We start from the raw sequence: 21,825 nt of genomic DNA, 5'->3' as shown, positions 1-21,825 counted from the left end.
GGCTTTAGCTCTCATATAGCTCAGGATTTTTTTTGGTTATGTAAAGCCCAGTTTTAGACCAAGCAGTAAATACATTATTACATTTAAACAATGCATAAACAGCTGTAAACATCACAAATATGCATCAGAGAAGTCCATATGTACAAGTTAATGCTTTATTTTTTCCATATACCCCAGAAGATGTGGTCTAAGATGTAGATGTCTATTAAAATTTTACTTTTAGACCCTATGTAGCCTCATTTTAGTGTAGACGTCTATCACCATTTAGACATCTTTTAAACGGCTAATCGACATAAAATTGCTCAGTGGCATGTCTGGTGTGCTCTCACCTTGGGCAGTGTGGACCATCTGAGCATAAATGGCAGTGGGGATGACAGGCTGGGGGAGGTCCTGCAGGTATCTACGCAGACCATCACACAGGAGCGGAAGTTCTATCTGATCCAGGTCTGCCAAGGAGGACTCTGAAGCAAACACACAGGGACACACACTTGAATACTAAAACTCATTTCTGTATCTTTAAATTGAAAAAAAAGTCTGCCTAAATAAATAATGCATGGTGGGACATACCTTTTAACACAAGGATCACACCATGCAAACTACATGGCCCACTCAGAACATGGCCCATATCTATTTATCTTTCTTTCTTTTATATGTACACATACACATATAAAAGCGTATTTACATACAGATCTCTTTCTCTCAACACACACACATATATAGCTCTCCGCCCCCAACACTTCATCATCAATCATTTCAAATGCCTTTTTTTCTGTCTCTATCTCCATCTTCCTCTCTTCTACCTTTATCTCTCGCTCTCACTTAATGGACAAAGCAAAGGAAACCAGTCTGCTGCACATTTTCTGCTGGTGGATGTAAAAAAAACTCTATTCAGACCAATAGAGTTTGAGCTGAATTTCACCTCAAACCAACAGACTATGTTAACTGATATATGGTTTTGTTCAAGAAAATAACTCTTAAGTGGTGTAACTAGCATTAATGATGATTAATGTAGTCCAGCCCTAGTCCTACACTTATTAACAGCCCAAGACCTAAATGTCAAATTTCTCAGGAATAGATTACATCATATGAGAAGCCCTTGACTTTTTAACATATTCAATGCAACATTAATTTTTCAAGAATTATATGCCTACACTTTTTTCCTCAATTTCGTGTCAGCCAGAATAATTTATTCAGTGTGATTCACCATCCAGTGCAACCTATAACGAACAAGGAACTTGCCCTGCAGACAGTTCAGACATATTATGCTAAAATCATGAATATCACAAAATGAAACAATACACACTATTGGAAACATATTCATTTTCAAAAATAGCATGTTAATGGACATGTAAAGGCACACAGGCTTCACTTTGAATATAGCTGATATAAAAGGCTTTACTTTACTTACCACATTCAAAGAACTGTCTGACCTCGAGCCCACCACCAGCAGTGAATGTCCGATATAATGTAGGGTTATCTAGACCTACAAATAATAAAATAGCAAAACAAGACACGTTAAGTTTGGTGGAAAGAACAGGTCAGTTCATTTGGTTCTGGGTAATAGGACACATGAGCACAGTCGAACATGTTAAAAAGAGACATAGCCTATCATAACACGCAGAATAAAAACTCAGTGACGCACAAGCAGCATCTTATAAATTGTGAGTGACTGATGAAGTTCAATTTGTCGAGCTCACCTTTCCTCTCAATAGCTTCCAGCAGTCTGGCCAACATGGGTGGAGCAGTCTCTGGAAGGGCAAACTGTTCTGTCAGGTCCAGCAGACAGAGGCCTGGGGGAAAGATACAGCACGGATTGAGCCACGATGATTTTGGAGGGGATCAAATTGCCTCCCTACTACTTTTCTATGAGGTCAATGCTTTGTCTGAGGGAGTCAATAGAAAACAAACATCCTGCTTCACACACTAATGAAAAAGAATCAGATACAGATTCAGAAATACTGTAAATAATATAAAAAAGCAAAATATTTGCATTAAGACTGGGTGACTATGGTGTTTTTTAAACTCTTTCTCCGAGCTTAAATCACAGCTGATATAGATTATTATTTGACTGTGGGCGTTTCCTACTGACAATTTATTACAAGTGGACAAGGCAAGCATAGGCTTTTGTTCGATGCAATCTCATTCCAACCTAAAGCAAAATTAACCATCTGCTTGGTCAACAGTCAGTTAGTTTGGCAGACTAATACAATTTTTATTCGTTTCGAACCTTGTACATTCGATCTATCTGAATTGTATTCAAATAATTTATGAGGAACCCAGAGGCCACTTGGTTTAGGCTCCCATGTCAGGAGAGAAAGAACAAGGTGAGTTCAGCCAACTGAAAATGAACTTGCTGAAATCAGAAATGGTCTATAGTATTCATTCATGGCTTTAGCAAAGACAAAACATCGGTGTAGCCTTGTTACTTAGGAGAAATGATGAATCAACAAAGTAGCATCTGCCCTCTGGAGTGGAGAAAAATTAACACTGGCTCTGGAAAAGCTCGATGCAAACAGTATTGAAGATTCTGCCTCCCATGATTTTAAAAAGTGGTAAAGTAGGCACATCTTTCATCTATCTTTCTTTCCCTGGATAGAGGAATTCTGTCTCGCTCACTATACAACTTTAATATGGACAACAACTGGGGGCTTTATTTGCGTGAACGATCTAGTTAATTTCCATCTCAAATCAGCAAATTTAGGGAACAAAAACTTTGCAAAAAGGCACTGAGATATAAAAATGTAATCGTCTGGTAGTCAAAACAGGCCCCACAAACACACATCTTCCTCAGTCAGTCTATTGAAGTATCAATCTAGTTGGGATGAGCGTATACATGCGGCATTAAGTGGCCAGGAGGCTGCAATTCGTCTGAACCAGAAGAGTTGATTTGAGGCATAACCCGAGAATTACTCAAAGCTTCAAAGGAAGCAGGTACAAGACGAAAGGAGTGCCAAAAAGACCAAAAGGTGACCGTTTACAACAGACTGATTCAGGATCAGGAGGTGCTGAGCACTGGCATACATTAGGTTAGCGTTTGGTGGACCAAGGAGCTAAGCAAATACCCTGTGATATGAGGTAAGCCAGGTCTGAGGTTTTTTTCCTCTTTTCTCTTTAGAACTTTGCGTCCAGGTGTGGACATGAAAGGATGAAGGGGTTGGCAAGGATTTTATTTGGATTTGCAAAAGCGTATTTTGAAAAAGAACCTTTCTGAAAGGCCTAACTGTTCAAGACTGAGTCTGCAGTTTCAAAATGCTGAGGACCATGAATGGAGCCCTTTTCTGGTTCCGTTATTTTCCTTTCTCTGTACCCTAAAAATTATTGCATTTTTTTTAATCAGGTATTTAACAGGCATCTAGTGAAGCCATCGATGCATACATGCTAGTCATTAGCATGGAAATACCCGCTTCCTCCAAAGAGTGCTCAATCAGGTAAATAATGAACCGCTTTATCCAACTCTACATCCTCTTTGGCCGGTGCAGCACACAGGCTGGTATGTTGCGTGTGAAGCAACTGGATTACTAAAGTCCTTCTAACCACAGAACACGCAAAACCCCATGTAGGACAACTAGTCATCTGGAAGACATTATTGGAACTGCAAAGAGAGAGGGGGTTTTCTCAGAAGCAGTGAACTCTGAGATGGAACACCAAAGTTTCCCCAAATAGAGATCTAGACACGCAGTGCTGCCATTGCACACCTTGGAAGTGTAACCTTTCTCCCAGACAGATATCCAACACGGCTGCCCCTCTACAGCCAACCTGCTTCTGGGAAACTCAATTCACAACCTGGAGTTAAATTTATACCCCCCACCCACCCAGTGTTCACATACAAGAGAATTAACCTATTGCAATCGTTCTAGATTGTCTTAAATAGAACTAGCCAAAGATAACAGAGTGTTCCCTTTGTAGCAACACTATCCCATAAGCACATCTGCTGTTCATTGCTTATTTATGACAAATAAACTACTCTTTATTAATAAATGTTTAACTACGTAAGCACAAAATAGCATTTTGTGAACATTTAGTAAATAGTTGCACAAAAGCACTGTATTATTGACAATAAGGCTTGAAAACAATTGCCATGCATTTCTCCAGTAGCTTAGGACTCTTCAAAGTGATCCAAAGGTTTGTGTTTATTTACTCGATCCATAGCTGCCCTATGAGTGACACGGGATGGACTGAGATAGAGTTGCTTCTGGGTACCGCCAAGCAACGTGATAGTTTCAGCACCAATGGGACCGTGTCAAGTGACAGACAAAATATGGCAGAAATGTTTCAAGCTATCGGTGGTGATTTCCAAGAGGCCTTGGCATGAGATCAATCACACCATCGACATGCTTCTAATGGCAGCGCTTCATAGCCATGGACAGACAGAGGAAAAGAAACAAAAGTAGGCGAAAGAATCTAGACGCATTCCCAATATCCATTTGGGGTCTCCTGAAAATGTAGGGTAGAACTAGACAACTTTCAGGGTATTCAGGCATACAAGTATAGTTAATTGTAATACAGTAGGGCTACAACTAGCAATTATTTTCATTATCAATTATTCCATCAATTTTTTTTTTGATTAATTAATCATTTTTTCTATAAAATGTAAAAATAATGACAATTGCCCATCACAATTTAATAGAGCCCAATTGAAGTCCAAAAATTGTTTACTTAGTCTGACCAGCAGCCAAAACCCCCCAAAGTATACATTTTATAATGATATGAAATAGAGAAAAGCACTAGAAAATGTTTGGTTTCTTACTTGATAAATTACATTAATCGATTATCAAAATTATCAATTAATTTTCTGTCGATCGACTAATCGATTAGTCGACAAATTGTTTCAGCACTATACCACAGCTTTCGTAACCATTTCCAAATTGCACAAGAAATTACAATGTATCTTCTGCAAGCCTCATTAGAGTACCTGTGGGCATAGCTGAAACAGTACACATTCACAGAAACATCTGTATAGTAGCTAAATAGTCATATAATCAATGACAGGAAGTTGTCTTCCTTGTATTGCTTCCGTGTTATTACAGAAATAACACTGAATGGGTTACAATTTGCTTGGTCTTGTTTTTACAACAGCTGAGGCTCTACACCAATCAGGAGGCTCTGTTCAAATTTTCTTCCAACACTGGAAGTTGGTTGCCTTGGCAACTTGGTTAAGGAGAGTAAGGGAGACAGGGGCCCCTTGAACGTGTCTCCACAAGCCTGCATGTTTGGCAGACCTTCTCATGATATCCCAAAAGGCCTCAGCCAGTCAGTAGTCAGTTAGTCAACCGCAGGTTGAGGAAGTCGATGCAGCTGCCACTGGTGCTGCTGTGGTGTGGGGGACAATCTCCCCAGTTCAAACGGTCTGTCTGAACTGGCTGAACTGCAGACTGTGGGCAGGACAGGCCTGGGGCACCACAGACACACTAAAGATAGCACACACTTTGGTTAAATTTAGAGGGCCTACTCAAGTAACCAGCATTTTCAGAGGTTATGCCATTTCTTCTTGTTTGAAAAAAGCCTGGCTGAAGCATGCAAGTAAAAGCTGATAACCAATGGAAAAAACATACATCACACCACACCAGGCCACACCACACCACACCACACGTGATAGCATAGTGGCAATATCTATGAAGTGAAATACAAAAATGCTTAGTCTTTATTATTTATGGAGAAAATGGTGCAGATTGTGAACTAAAAACTATTAGTTAACTAAGATATGCAGCAACAGATACATATTCTTCATAAGATTTGGATAGGCCTGTTATTTGTACTAAAGCAGAGAAACTCGTACTTGCATATTTGCATGGAATGCAGAGTACTAACAAGGAACATGCTTTGGGATATAGACCAGTGCATAATATAGCCTTGAACTGATAAATCAAAGGAGTCTGACACAGCATTAGAAAGACAGGCAATGTCTCCTCCTGCAGGGTGAAGCGTGCAATACAAAAGCCAGGCACCAACCAATGAGGAGTCTGTTGCTACAGCTTGACAATTAACCCTATAGAGACCAGAATGTGAATGAATCACAGAACTCAAATAGCCTGTTTTCTTAAGTACAATTAACTGGAAATCAATATCCAGGTGACCATACCATAACCAATACACAGTAATTACTGATTTGAAGACCATTTTTCATTTGTGTTGCCTTTGCACAACACCACTCTGACAACAGACAAAGCCTATAAAAAATGTCAACCTAACCTTTAGCTCAGCAAATGGCTGAAGCATAACTAATGCCCAAATGGAGGTTTGCCCATGAGCACAGACTGAGTGATACATGTCACACTGTACTTGAATCATACTTGACATTTCCTTGGCATTGTCTGCCAATTGCTGCTGTGGCACCTGAATTTCCCCAAGGGGATCAATAAAGTGCTATCTTATCTTATCTTACATTTAGTATTGAATACACACAGTTTTCAGTATGGGCTACAGTATTAAAGGATAATTCCAGTTGTTTTCAACCTATGCCTTATTTTCCTAGTTTTTGCCATCATACTGATTGATTCTGGTAAAAATGTTGTCAATTAGGCTACTTCACTGTAGAGCTCTACGTAATTCTTTGTTTGTAGGGACCGCTGCTCTCCAATACAATCCAACAGGGCCATGGGAAACTCTAAACTCAACGCCACAGTTTTCTAGCCATACGCATTTTAGAAGGTATGGTAACTTCGTCTGCGATTCTATGCTCTTGAATGCAGCCTCACGTTCACATGAGACTGCGCCTGTCAAAACTTCTCATGAGAGTGAATCACTATTTGTGTGGGGGCTACATTAACTAACAGAGAGGAGGCAACATCCCATCTTTTTATCCACCAAAAAATGCCTTAAATCAGTAGTGTGGGTGTATTTAGGATTCCTGAAAAAATGACTGCGGATTGTTGAATTCATAAACAAAACTGATTTTGGATGTGGGCGTTTCCACGAGTTAAACACAAACACTTTCAAGTTGTAGCAACAAAATGCCGTCCCAATCTTCCCCCGTGTTCCGGTTTGACATGAACATGGCAGACTGGAGCCAGCAGAGTAAACAAGGATGTGTGTGAGCAACGTCAAAAAGCTTTATTAAATTATAACTGAAAATGCCACATGACAATTGTTCAATCAGCTATTTAACTTTGTGTAACTACAGTGTGAGTGTTATGGTGTTGAAAAGGTTTGTTTAAAATCGCTTTTTGGGTTCAAATGTTTGAGTTTCCCATGGCCCTGTTGGATTGTATTGGACAGCAACACTGACTGAGAGGTACGTAGCACCCTAAGTACATTGGATCAGAATTGATAAGCATCACGGAAAAAACTAGAATAATGCCCAGGTTGAAAATAACTGGAATTACCCTTTACCAGGAGCCAATGATCTGTCTTGTTCAAACCATTACATAATGCCACACCTCCCGCACAGGAGGCTGTCACAGCACCTAGCTACACTAGCTAGTCCACTCCACTTAGTCGCCCTCCCTCTATTAAGACACCACATATTTCAAATGCCTTTCTTCTTTCTTTGACTTCATGTTTCTCTCTTTTCTCACCTCTCTATCTTATTTCACTACTTTTTTCAAGTCTCTGTCTCCCTGTCTCTCTCTGTCTCATTCTGTCTCTCTCTCTCTCTCTCTTAATCCTGCTAGCAGACATGCTTTGCCTCCAGTAAAGAAGATTTGCCAATTCAGACTTCAGTCTCTGGAGACGATCAAGTAATGAAACACACATGTGCGCGCTCTCACGCACACAGTCCCATAAAACAGTCTTACTGGAATTGTACAGGCCAATGTAGTTTGGTGGGTGCTTAAAAAGAGAAATCAAATTACAATGTGGATAGATTTTATTGTGCCCTTAAATTAAGCCCTTTTAGTTTTTTCTCCATCACATCTCTGAATGGTATGAGATTTTGTAAGGCACGGTTGTGCATGATTAGAGCAGCGATGATCTGAGGGTCCTGATGTTCTGCTATTCTGAAGAGAATAAGGCTATACTGAGGAATAAAAATAACAAAAAAAAAAATACCAAGTACTACTATAAAATTCCTATGCCTAGTAATAATAATCTACCAACTGAAAAAAGTCAAATTAGCCTAATCTGTGGGGTTAGACACAGCAGTAGGAGCGCTGATGACCCAACACAGGGTGAAACAGCAATCGTTGGGTTCCCATTCACTGTGCATCCATTTATTGTCCTGCTGCTTTGTGCCCCAAGTTACTGCAATCAGCACTTAGTACAATACTGATTCATCACAATGCTACAAATCAGTCTACCATGCAGTCTGTGTGCCCCCCCTCCAGCAAAGGAGCGCCAACACATTCCCGACCCCAGCTGCCTTTAGTTCCACAGAGAAACACCACATTAGAGCATGCTGTCGCGTTATAAAACGTCAACTGCATGTTCACTCTGCCTTTGACTTAGATGCTCTTAGTAATCCATTACTGCCCTCTCCGGCCACAAAAGATGAGAAAGGCACACAGGCCTATTTGGAAACAGAACCCCCAATTGCTACACGCCCAATTTGGGAGAAAAGTGTGTTCTTTGCAGAGCAAAGCAACAATACTAACAGAAAGAGTGTTCAATACAGCAGATGTTCGCCTGAGTACTAAAGAGGCCCAGAGAAGGAGAGCTACATTATCTCAATCTCCAGCTATGCAGAGTACTCTCCTTGTAACTGTCTCCTTTGTATAGCCTGCTCCTCTCCAGTCTTATCTCTCCCCCTATCGCCCTCTCTAGTAGCCCTGGTCCAAAACTTTATATCTTTTGTAGAGGTAAAGTAAGTCCATATATAGTTGGCCTATTGTACAACTGTACGGCAAGTCCATTACCAGTTAATAAAACCCTTACTTACTCGTGCAGAAACATTTTACTTAAAGGGTTTAAAACTAGTTCATTTGTTTAAAACAACACTCTAGAAAAATTCTACTTTTGAGGTAAAGATGATCACCATATTTCATGAACATTCATTCCAAGTATTTGAAATATAAATTTTACAATGTCACATTTTAAAACAAAGATAATGTTCGTTACATGAAAAGAACATTAGACATGTAGGCTGATAAGCCTCAGACAAACATCAGAGGATATAGTGGCATCAAATATTTCCTCAAACAAGACTGAGCATGTAGCTCAGACCTTGTGAGAACATGTGAAATAACAACCAGTTATTCAGATCTCTACCATTTGGAAGAATGTTACCTCGCAATGGCTGTTGGAAGATAAAGAGGCATCACACACACTGCACACTGATCTTGGGGAGCTCAAAACATAGAGGAGACAGAACATTTTTAACCATTTAGAACCATCAACTCAGCCATCTCCATGCCCTACGTGACAGAAAATTTCAACATGGGGGCATAATAAAAAAAAAGAATGGATCAAAATAGGTCCAGTGTCAGTAACCAACGGAACAGGACTTACAAAATCTGCTGGACCACTACTCACTTAAAAATAAAAATAAATAAAAACCCAACAAGAATTAGTTATTAATCTGTTTATAATCTGCATTTATACATTTTTTCTTTCCTAAATTTTGTTCAAACATAATTATCAGGAGAATGCAACTCAAATGTATTCCTAATTTAGACAGTCAGACCTCAAGTGCAACAATGCTACAATACACAAAGAGCAGTGTCTACTAACATAAATACAGGCCCCATATAAAACTGTAATGCATTATAAATCATCACTGTTACAAACGCCTGCAATATTGACTCTATACCTGGGGGGTATTTCAGTTAGCCAGTTAGCCAGACAACTTTAAAAAGTGTTATGAAATATCTTATGAAATTTTGTTTTTTATTAACAATCATCAACATGTATGACTGAATCATATTCCTCAATATATTATTCAAGTTTTGTATACAGATTCAAATCAGTATCACCAGGATATAGCATAATCTTTTTTACAGTAAGGCTAACTTTCTAATCCTGCGTGCTCAAGCAATGCACTCCCATTGACCACAACAGATCAATGGAAATATGAAGTATGCACTGGATGTTTTGATGAAATATCGCCTTATGTTTACATTATTGTTCAGAGAAAATCACACGGATTTGTGAGGCTGCATTACAATTCTGAATCTAATTTTCCATCTTTGAATTTGTTTTTTTCTGTTGATTCAAACATGACACCCTTGTTGCCTTAAGTACATACAAGGATGACATCAGTGCCTATGTAAAAGCGCTTACAGGGTGGAGCTGGAAGCATTTCTGTTTAAGTCAAATGAGTGAATGGAACCACGAACTGAAGTTAGTGGTGCTTCATTCTGTGGGTTTCAAGCTCCTTTTGAGGAGTTCCTTTTGCATGGCGGGCCCAAACACATGTATATTCTCTCAACGGAGAGGCCCAGAAAAGGAGCAACACATTAGTGTTTTAAAAAGGCTGAGAGCTGGAATGAGGCGGAATAGTTTCCCAGCCCAGCCCTCGCTCTTTCTCTCTCCACATCTGCTGCACTGATGTAAACCCCTGTGGCTCAGAAAGAGGAGAGGCCCCTTTCCAAGACTCCACAAGCCACCTCCCCCCCCCCCCCCTACCAGAGCTGACTCTAGGAACATTATCAAAACATTAAAAAAAAGGAGGAGGAGGAAGAAAAAAAGCTGGGGAGTGGGAGGAAGGGAGCGAGATCCCTCGCTGGTGGGCAATAAATCACAAACACTCTGGAGCAATAAGAACCCAGCTTCCACCTTGGATCCCTCAGCCCCTACAGCCCCTCTTCAAAGCCCCCCTTGAGCCTCCTGGGCCAAAGTCCCTCCCGAGGCCCACCCTTTCAGCCCCTCTTCCAAGCCTCCAGCTACCCTCCAGTCCCAATCCTTCTGCACACTATCCCTTGCACTGACCCTTTAGCTAGTACAAGGGCTCTTTCCCTTACCCAGAGCCTTGGGGCCCCTTCTCTCCCCCTCTCTGTGTCTCTCACAGCCCAGGACACAGAGACTTTTCTTCTCCTGGTGCTACATTCACACTCGCTCCAGGCTCAGCGCTGCCACTCAACCACGCCACAGCCATTCAACACATGCCCCCTTCATATGGCTCCTCGCTCACCCAGCAAGCCACTGCAAAGAATTTCACAATCGCACCACAAAGGGCTGAAACTGCAAACCTGGCAACCAGAGCTGCTCTTTAGGTGAGCAGAAAGATTTAAGCACAGGCACATGTGGGCCAGAGTGTCTTAAAAGACGCATGCTTTAATTGCTTTTCATAGAGTCATTGTTAGACTGAATACTAACATTTGATTTTGATTTCAACACTGGAGGAACTTGATGTTTATGCACACCTATGTAAAACTTCACTGTGAGAAATAAAAAGAACTGTAAGGAATAAGAAAGTGCAGGTTTTCTAAAATCAGATAAAACAAAAACAATGCTAAATACAACTTAGGCTACTTGCCATCCATGAAAACTTGAAAGTGACTTTCATAACAGACACCTGTGGTTATGAAGATGCTATTCAAGTATTTCCTAATCTCTCTAAAACTATTACTAAACTATTCCAATGTAAACAGGCTTTCAGGTTTGAGCAATATGTCTTCATCACCAGTAAATCAAGTAATCTAAACACCTTTCTGAATACCGGAAAGGGAATCTATCCCATTTAGATGTGACTGTGAGGAGATGTGATCCACTAGCAACATGCAGCTGGTACCAGATGCACTGGCTCACTGTAGGCTGGACAGAGGCCAGTGCCATTGTCCTCTGGGGCTGAGCTTGGTTAACATTCAGTGGAGCTGTACAGCACTCAGCAGAGCTACTTGTTATCAAAGGCTGCAACTGTTGTGCAAAATCAGCATCTTTCTTCTAGCCTGAATCGAGCGTCACATAACAGCTGATTTGTGTTCTCATCCATATTAACATATTAACAATTTGAATTTCGCATTTTAGTGGCACGGCCATCTTTGGGGTTCTTCTCGTCATTCATCGTTGCCTGGACCAATATTTCAATCCTCGGACTATATCATTCCAGACCAGTCTCAGTGGCAAAGGGTTGCTTTACTCACATGAGTACATGTGAACACAGGCTAACTGCATCCAGCCCACCAAATGTCAAACACAGTGTCCAAACGTGGCATCTACTGGCAAAGAGTGCCACTGCAAGCAATAACGAGTATACAGTATTTGGGAACATTGTGTTGTGTAGCCTAATTCAAGTGATACTGTTACAAATATAGCTAACAATAACACTATGGTATCAGCACGCTCTGTCTAAAACATTGATCTAACTCAAATTATTTGTTTCATGCCACTGCAAACCATGTCCTCTGCACTTACGTTTTCTTCGTATCTAACAGTTTGTAACCTTCGTTGTCGATACAAACAACCTTCCGCGCTTCATGCCATTGCAAACCATGATATTTTCCTCTGCACTTAACAAGCTTAATGTTAACGTCGTAATATCAGCATTCCCTATCTAAAATATTTAGAATTGTCTTGTACATAAGAGAAATACATCAGTTTATTTCCGTCATGCTATTGCAAACCATTGTTTTTGTGCAGCCTTTTTTCTCTGCATGTAACTACAGGTAGCCTTTGTTTGACATGTCACAATGCAGACTAACAGAATTATTTCCCCTGCTTATTATCACACAGATAAAAACGTTGTAGAAGTTTCTACCAGGGGAAGGAACTGGAACTATTTTGAAATTGGTTTGTTCCGAATGCAAACTTTTTTTTTTTTTTTTTACATTTCGGTTCAAACATTCCGACCTATAAATGAAAGTTCTGAAACGGTTGGAACGGAACCAAGAACCGGTTCATAACGTTCTTTTTCATGTCCTTCCAGGCCATGGGAATTAGACATTACATGTCAGAATCAGAGAATTTCCCACTGGAGGAATCACCACTCACTCATTTGACTAAAAATTACCCGCTCATGGTCAAGGTCTCAGATGTGTTGTGCGGTTGTTAGGACAGTAGAGGAGTCAGAGGACTGACCTGATGCATTCAGGGATTTTTTTTTTCAAGTGGAGAGGGGGAGGGGTGGGTGCGGATAACTGACACACAAGCACAGACCTATTGCACAGAGAGTTGGCAGCAAACAGCCTAGTGATGGGGATCATTTTGACAACAAACTAGGATATTGAATAATATAATGAAAAGGAATGTTATTAAGCGGTTTCCTTGTCTCAATGATAAAGGTTACATTCCAAAACCTCGGTAGAAACTAGTTCCTTTCCCTGGTTTCTATTGAGGGTGGGATTTAGATTTTTTTTTTAAAACTCAATGATATACAGTTAAGTGTGAAGTCTATGCTCTCTGACCCTATCTACAGTATCAATACAGCACCACATCAAGGACCAAATGAAAGTTGTACTTTCCTTTTTTTTTTCATTTTCATTTTCCCCTGGTTCATTTTTATCCTTTTCTGTTTTACATTGGTATCGTTTATGGTTGTTTTCAAATTCAGAAATACAAATGATTCTAGATGTGGGCGTTCCAACAACTAAAACACATAAAGAACCCTTTCATACTGAGGCAACAAAATCCCGTTCTTCCACTTCTTCCAATATGACCTGAGCACAGCAGAAAACCGGCAGCCATCAGAGTAAACAAGTGTGTGAGCAACGCTAAAAAGTATTAAATGGACTATAACTCAAATGCTATGATAATTGTTTGATCATAGCTATTTTAAGATGTTTAACTGCAATGTGAGTTGTATTGTGCTGAACGGATTGTTGAAGATTTCATTGGCCCTCTGGGTGTGTGTACTAGAACGAAAGACATCATGTTTTGTTTTGGGTTTTTTTTTTTTTAAACATACACAGTCCGACCCATGATTAATAATCACTGAAACCAATTATTGGCAATGATTTTCTGAGGCTAATAACCTGTTAAAAAAGTGGCAAATTTGTTTAGGCCTAATTCAACAAATTATGCTTAACAATTCTTGTATGGCTTCTTTGGTTGTTACACTCACCTTGCTCAGAGTCAGAGTCTGCCTCTGCCCTGAAGGAGCCTGGAGCGACAGGTAAGGGTCTGAGGGGTCTTGGCTTGGGTGTGGGGGGAGAGATCCATTTCTTTCCAACGTACTCAACATATGTCCCAGGGAAGTCCCCCTTTTCCTGAGTGGTTTCATTGAAGCCAGGCAGCCAGCCAATGTCCTCTGGCCTCTGTTCCAGCCCATCACTGTACCCTAGAGCCACCAGAGCTCCTTTGCTTACCATTAGTATGTCCCCCACATGCAGGTCAATGTCCTCCTCCCTCTCCTTCTTGTAGTCATAAAGCGCTCTGTATTGATATCCTTCAGCACTCATACTTATCACTTTGTGTCAAGGTGTTCTTTTTTAAGAAAAGCAAATAAGACCTCTGGGCCACTTGCTTGACGACAGTTCAACCAGCTTGAAGTTACTCTTCAGGCTTCTCTGATTATATATTAAGTCCAGGCATGTATTTGCCAGGAGTTAAAATGATTGTATTTGTATACTTCCAACAAGTTATAGTCTTCAACAGTTCTTTGGAGAAAACAATGTCTTAGCTCGTCTTCATTTCTTCACTGAATGTCATTCTGAACAGTCTGAAATTCTCCTCATTTGTTGCCTCATGCAGTATTTACCCATCAGTAAATGGCCTGCAGCCGTGGCCTTGAGAATGCTACCCAGACCTGTAAGATGAGAGAGGAGGCCATTTGCAACACATTGCATAAGTCATCATATCACATACAATGCTTAGATGTGACTAGATTACATTTAGAAGAGCAGCAGTAATAAAAAATAATAACACTGTAAGAACTATGATTCATAGACATGCAAGTACGCCAACATGCATTTTCACTATGTATATTTAGACATAAAATAAACATTTCAAGGTTTAAAGTACGAGTACTAACGTGAATCCCAAGCATAAATAACATTGTGAGCCAAACCTCATTCATTTCCAATATACAAAACACTGATGAATATTATTGCTACAGTGTACTTCAAGTTAGTTAATATTTAAGTACATGGACACTATAACTTTACACATTAAGCCAACTTCAACGTTGTCTGGAACTTATATTTCATGTTGGTTTAATGATTAGGGGTTATGGGTGTGTTCTTAATTAAAACTCTTGAATAATAAACTATTTATAAACTATTTAGAATGTTAGCATGCAGTAATCAAAGCTACCATTGTTCCAGCAATTCTCTCAGCTGAATTCTGCCTATCACATAAAGCATAACATTTACTGGTGCATAGTCCAATACCGGTTAGCTGTTTTCAAGAGTTACTAACACACTAGCCAACTTCCATTTTGGTCGGCCAACATATGGTCGCTAACATTAGCATTACCAATGACAGCTAAAATTCACAGCTCTGTCAGTGTTATATAGCTAATATAGCTAACTGAGTCTGCAAAACTTGTTACAGCGCTAATGCATTAGGAAAGCGTTTGCATGCATCTATCCCACCAGCTTTTTTTTTTTGCACAATCTAGTCAAACGCTGTAACGTCCCACTGTGTCCAGAATAGTGTTCAAAAACTGAGCGATGAGCACACACTGGTTCAACTAGCTCGATAGTTAGCTAGGGCATTATCGGCTAACGTTAATATAGCGATTACGACGGCAGTTTGCTCTCAAAGTTGGCCTTGTGCTTTGACTTTCACAAATTATCGACACAGCAAACAATCGAAACCACTATGGAATAGAATAGAATAGAACAGAATAAAAGACAAGAGAGTAATACTATATACATAGTACATACATATATACATACATACTTTTTATCCAGCTAACGTTAGGGTAGAAAAGTGTTTGACCTCACTCCCGGTACAAGTAACGTTAAATACTTCGGCTATATGGAAACGTTAACTTGATCACTGTTGATCACAGTTAGTTAAGTTAGCTAACTAGCTTGGAGAGCGACACATACCGAGCCTGCATGGATCCCAGGCGAATCCACCGAGTCCTGCTTCCCTGCAGACTAGACGCTTCCACTTCGCGCAACTTCAAAGTTGTGGCGTATTACCCATAAAATGTAACCCTCACCAGCTCCCTTACCGGCACAGTTAAAAACACAAACCATTAACTTGGGTTTATACCGGGTTTAACGGGCTATACTAACTATTGTTACGACCCACAGTCTGTCGATATAACGGGACGTTTTCACCCGAACAACTGCTTCGAACGTAGGTTGCAGCCAACAAGGGGCAAGGCAGAGAACAACCACGCACTGGCCCGCGCCACTGTCAATCAAAATACGTCAAACTATCCCACCAATCATTTCCCCGCTAGTATGTAGCTGTCCCACCTTCATGTACTGTTGCACGTAACTCACACACCAAACACCTACAGGGAAATTACATAACTTCAGCATGCAAACCAACCACCACATTTTGGTGGATATAGTTTTGATGGGATATTTATCAAAATTTATGGACGGCTGTGCCAGATATGTAGACTACAAAGGCAAGAATGAGAAGGTTATTAGGCAATTCATTTACACTGATTGGCCATTACTTCATAACATAAATAAGTTATATATGATGATTTAGTAAGTGGTAGCATAGCATCTGATTTTCTCTCTCAGTGACAGACAAGGAGTGCATGTCTATCTAAAGAACAAAAAATGTGTACATAGTTCTCATTTCTTTGTTTTCTAATTTCACGCTATTCTAGAAAACCAACATTGGTACATCTGCAGACTGGCTGTATCACATCCTTCCTCTTTTGTGTGAAGAAATAGAATATTAGAATATGTAACAGGCAACAACATAAAATGAGATGCAAAGGAAGTGTATGGTCTTTGTAAGATATTCTATGGAGTATCTCATATAGTTAATCAAAAGAAACCTGTAGAACTGCACATAAGCATGGTAATTTTAGCTACATTATACATCACTGCATATTTTCAGTGTGGAGGATACCAAAATCTTACAGAGTGCACTATCCGAGGCACATGACTGTGATTGTGGGTGGCCTAATTATGGTGGGGAGAGAGGGTTGGCTTGTCGAAATCCCCTATCAAGCATAAACCCTACTGTCATGGCTGTGCTAAAAGAGGCTGTAAGCAGCTTTGTACAGGGCTAGGCCCCTTGAAGTGTTCTGCCGTCACACAGGCATCAATGGCCACCACCTCTCCGAAAAGAGGAAGGAATGAAGAAAACAGCAGAATGGGTGATGAAATCAACAGCGAATATAGGAACTTCAAACTGTTGCTGCAGCGCAATATGAAGCCAATTAAAACCAACTGCGCTTTTGTCATGTGTTTCAGAGACATTTCAGTCACATGAACAATTATTAAACTGCATTTCACAAATGTGTATATCTGTGAACGTTATTGTTTTCCTCTATCACACAATTGGACTTCAGCTTGGTTTAATACTTCACTGTTAGCTACGACTAAGACATAACTATTACTATGTATTTATTTCTATTTTTATTCCACTCCTGTGTTTCCAGTTTTAGTCTTTTTTTTCATTTTCATATATAGCTGCAGCATGAAATCTATTTTTTCTCTCTTTCAAATTCGAAGACCATACTGTGTCTAGTAGATAACCATTGCACAGCATAGATGGGATTTAGATTCTGCTGGGGATGATGGAAATGAATGTTTGAACCACTAGACCATATAATCCCCCCACACACACGCACACACACACACACACACACACACACACACACACACACATCCCACCGCCCCTCGCAGCCCTGATTAAATAGTCAGGCTCCAGTGACCCATCTGCTGCTCAGGAAGATAACCAGCAACCACAGCTCTGTTAGGATCTCTAACTGTTAAGATAGAACATTTTAAGACTTTATGTCAGCATGCCAGTCATTGACGTTGCTGTGAAGTTCATTGAAAACATATGATAACAACAGTCAGGTGCTTGGGTTGTCATTATAAATGAATATTGCCCCCTTTGTGGTCATTCTGCTTATGCCTTTCATCCATAAACACATGTAAGCTGTTGCAATTTTGTATGTACGCTTGTGCAGAAGTTTTGTGGACAATGGACTGGATAATGATTACCCTGTTTCCATCAGTGGTATAGATATTGTATCATAAAATTCATGAGAATATGTAAATACACAAGTTTTAATACATTTTCAGAAAAGTAATTTGACAGATCCAAACACTGACTAAAGCCAAACTTGGTTTTGGCACAGTAGAATAGGCAGCTTACTATACAGCTTACTTCTTAATAGAAGTATACTGACTAAAAGAAGTTATTTAAATATTCTCTAACAGACATTTCAGGGTGGGACATAACACAAAAACACAACATACACCCCATAAAATACCAAGTTTTGGGACTTGTTTGGTCTGTTTGCACAGCAGATGTGAATACAGCATAAATAAGCCAAGCTGTGTTAATACTTGCTGGGTTAGGAAAAAGGTGACAATGTTTCAAGCAGAAAGTTATTCATTAAGAGTGTTTCAACAACACAACAGGCAAGTGCCAGACATAGACAGCGTCTTGGCCCAAACCCAAACTTACATACATTTGAAAGTATTTATTTTTTATGGGGCATACCGGTTTGTCATCATATCAAATGATGCAATATGATCTCCATTCCTTTCCAACTGATAAACAGTTTTTATGACCGTTTGCACTTTTTTAAATGATTTTCTCTCTGACCATTATCTCCCTTTGTACAGCACATCCAGGAGAAAGTATACCATACATATACAAATACAATTACTGCTTTCACAGTTGTACAGAAATACAGAAAGATTATTACAATAACTAGACCCATTTTATTACATTCTGCTCTTTCTCCGCATCTCACAAATCTAGAAGTTGTTTGCATGTTTCTTTAAAGCTGAGATTCTTTCACAACCATTAGATGCATCCCCTACAGTTCAGTGATCTGCTGATCTCTAACCACACTGTCCATGGCGTAGCTTATATAAGTATAAACATCCTCTAAAGCCACTTGCATTCCATCTGTTATTGTCATCACATCACTTTTTCTCATGAAACACAGACCTAAAACATGCCAAAAACATGCCAAAGATAGATAACCTTACAATACAAATCTTGCCTCCCAGGTTGAATTCTCGCTCTTAAAAATGTATTGTTGATCTCAACCTTTTTCAAGGGTTGGATTACTTTACAGACTGCAAATCAGCGGTAAATGCCATGTAAGAATATGGTTGTAATGGAAAACAATAGGTGACCTTAAGGTGGGTCCTTCAGCCCCATGCAGCTCTACTTTGCGGCAAAACAGATGAACACTTCTTTTTAAAATTGGTGAATGGATGGATTTAAAGGAGCGGATCTCCTTTGTTTACTTTGCACTAACTCCATGTGATTAACTATAAGACCCTCAGCCTCTCCATTTCTTTGGTTTACCCATTTATATAAAGCTTTCCAGATACGCATATTTAAAGCATAAATAATTGTCCCTTTTTCAACCGCATTCATATCGTTCCTTTCTTCTTGTCACCACGCTATTTATCTCTTTTTAAATTCTAATGACCTACTGAGCTACGATTCTAAGGACATTCCTTTATTCATGTATCAACCCTCCCCCACTCCTGTTTTCATCTTCTTCTTTTTTAATCAAGTCTATTTACAAAGAATGATGCTTTCGGCAATGCTATTCATATCAAATGTTTATGAGATTTTCAATGAGGCATGCCAAACAATATTGTAAGCTTTAGCTTTCCATGTCTCTTTAACCAGCCTGGTGAGATATACCAAATACGTATTATACCACTGAGGCCCATTCAGAGCTGGGAATGAACTGTGTGATTACAGATACTCCAGCATTCGTAATGGAATTATCTATACTACCCCTAAGGAGGCTGAGTCTGCTTTTAATTCAATAACTTTAAACTTTAAAATAACTTTCATGGTTCACTCCATCTCCACCTCCATCTATCCATTCAGACTGGAATGAAAGTTGGTGAGAGGGAATGCTTGTGCAAGATCTTTCGGTCTGAGGTGTGGACTTTCAGTTTGCTGTCCCAGGATGCTCTGACACCTTTCAGGGGGACAGCTGCATAACTCAATGTTGAGTTTTCTTGTGGTCTGACAAAACTCTCATTCAGACAGGAGTTAGTCATCTTAGATATTGGCCCTCGCGCATGCTAGAGATACTGACTGTTCACCACCTGTAGATGTCAACACTAGGTCATGGTAGGTTGCACCGATATCTCACAAGGGGACAGTCGAGCTGGGCAGCGTTGGTAACTGAATTTGCGCACACATCACTTGGAGTCATGATGTCGCCCTGTAGCATGTGTTAGAGAATCGTGATCATTTTGACTGTTGCTGCCTGCAGATATCGACCCTAAATCATGGGCTCAGATTATGCTGAAAGAAGTGTGGACTCGAGTCTTTATAATCAGATTCAAGTCACAAATTTGATGGCTTATTTGGGAAATATAGAAATGACCTGACACTCGACTTATGCTTGTACATCATGACTCAAGACATGCTTGTGACTCGAGGTATGATGACTCGCGATGATATGTGTATTTATTCATATTTTCTCATTTTTGTAAGCAAATTTCAACATTGTTCTTAATAGCCAGCTCCTTTTCACTCAAGACTCTTTCACACAGCTACAAGCCACTGAGAAGCACTGATAACCTTACTCACTCACACCCACCCTCTACTCAGTTGTAACTTCTAATGTTTATGTTGGAGTGAAGCTGGTTAGCCAGCATTTTTCTACACTGTGTTGTGTGTGTGAAAGATAATGTAGCTACATGTCATGAAATCAGCTGACAAGCAATATGGTTTGGGTTCAAGAATTCAACACATAAATTAGCAAGAGAGTAGCAGTATGTAAAGTATGTGGGCCATGAATCACACATATGCATTCCAGTACCTTGAATTTTGTGCACCACCTGAAAAGTCACTTAAGTTTTTAGGTAAAGATGTTAGGTAAATGTCAGGCTAGGTAACATTAGCTAACTTTATTATTTCTGTATAAATGTCAGTTCAAAAATGTGGATGACCATTGCATATAACATTACCTATGCTGGACCACTCCACTGTAGCATAAACAGGGATGCTGGTTTGCTATAATGCATTTTACTTTCATGTTAACAATCACTTTGCAAGAGTAGACTTGATTTTATTCAAAACTGTGGATATTTCATTTTGGAATATAGATGGTGAGAAAATCTCACTGGACTTCCCACTGATCACAGATTTACTATTATATATCTATATATATATTATTATCTGAGCTTGAGGAATGGCATATCTGCTAACACTTCTCATTCTCACTATGTCATTCCTATGGAACATATTGCATTCTTATATTGCAGCGTCAGTTTGAATTCAATATATTGCTGCACCGTACACTCCAAAAACCAAATGATCACAATCTGTACAATTTACCATTCTGGTCAAGGTCTGTCACATCCAAGTCTGCTCTGCTCCTGCCCTTTGCCTGACAGGCATTGCAACAGACCCCTATTTCACCTTGTGGGTGGTGAATCCATTATGTAGCGACTCCATGCAGCTTGTTCGGCCTGTGCCTGGCCAAGCTACAGTAATACCCGAAGCACTGTTGTTATCTTTCCTTGCTGAAATTCTAGTTTTAATTTTAAATTAACTGTGTTCTTAAGTGCTGTTTTAGTGAGCTGCTCTGCCAGACTTCCTAACTGTTTTAGTGAGGTACTTTTCACTTGAAAAATAAATGGAAGGAACAGTTCAAGTCTGAGCCCACCAAACTGTCAGACCTCCATCAGCTTTTATTATGCTAATTATCAAAGTGTAAAGTGCTCTCAGACCACCAACTGTGCCATGGCATTCCAAAACACTCTGAAGTCGGTCAACATCCTTTCTAATGTTCAAAATTTTGCACATTTCAAAACCAATTGCAGTCTTTAATTTTAAATGATATACTGTATATGTATCTCCAATGAAGCATAAATGTTAGATGATTACTTGATCACAAACTGCAATGTAATGTGAATACAGACGATT

At 39.7% G+C, this 21,825-nt stretch overlaps 1 protein-coding gene across 1 annotated transcript in view; it reads right to left on the bottom strand.

Annotated features, from left to right (window-relative positions):
- pik3r1 (phosphoinositide-3-kinase, regulatory subunit 1 (alpha)) overlaps positions 1–16,032 on the bottom strand; it is a 28,347-nt gene extending 12,315 nt beyond the window's left edge. Inside the window, exons 1-5 of the mRNA XM_071524118.1 lie at positions 15,804–16,032; positions 13,871–14,554; positions 1,698–1,790; positions 1,409–1,483; positions 330–461 (exon numbers count right to left, since the gene is read on the bottom strand). Coding sequence (XP_071380219.1) covers positions 330–461; positions 1,409–1,483; positions 1,698–1,790; positions 13,871–14,207 — 637 coding nt within the window. The 5' untranslated portion in view covers positions 14,208–14,554; positions 15,804–16,032. The remainder of the gene's footprint in view (positions 1–329; positions 462–1,408; positions 1,484–1,697; positions 1,791–13,870; positions 14,555–15,803) is intronic.
- Positions 16,033–21,825: the final 5,793 nt, after the last annotated feature.

Source organism: Centroberyx affinis, unplaced genomic scaffold (assembly GCF_046629955.1).
Source record: "Centroberyx affinis isolate AG114_WGS23_722 - 3 ecotype Tasmania unplaced genomic scaffold, CSIRO-AGI_Caff_v1 ptg001151l_1, whole genome shotgun sequence".
In the NCBI taxonomy this organism is placed as follows: Eukaryota; Metazoa; Chordata; class Actinopteri; order Beryciformes; family Berycidae; genus Centroberyx; species Centroberyx affinis.
The sequence above is the reverse complement of the archived record's forward strand: the minus strand, read 5'-3'. Positions and strand labels throughout refer to the sequence as shown.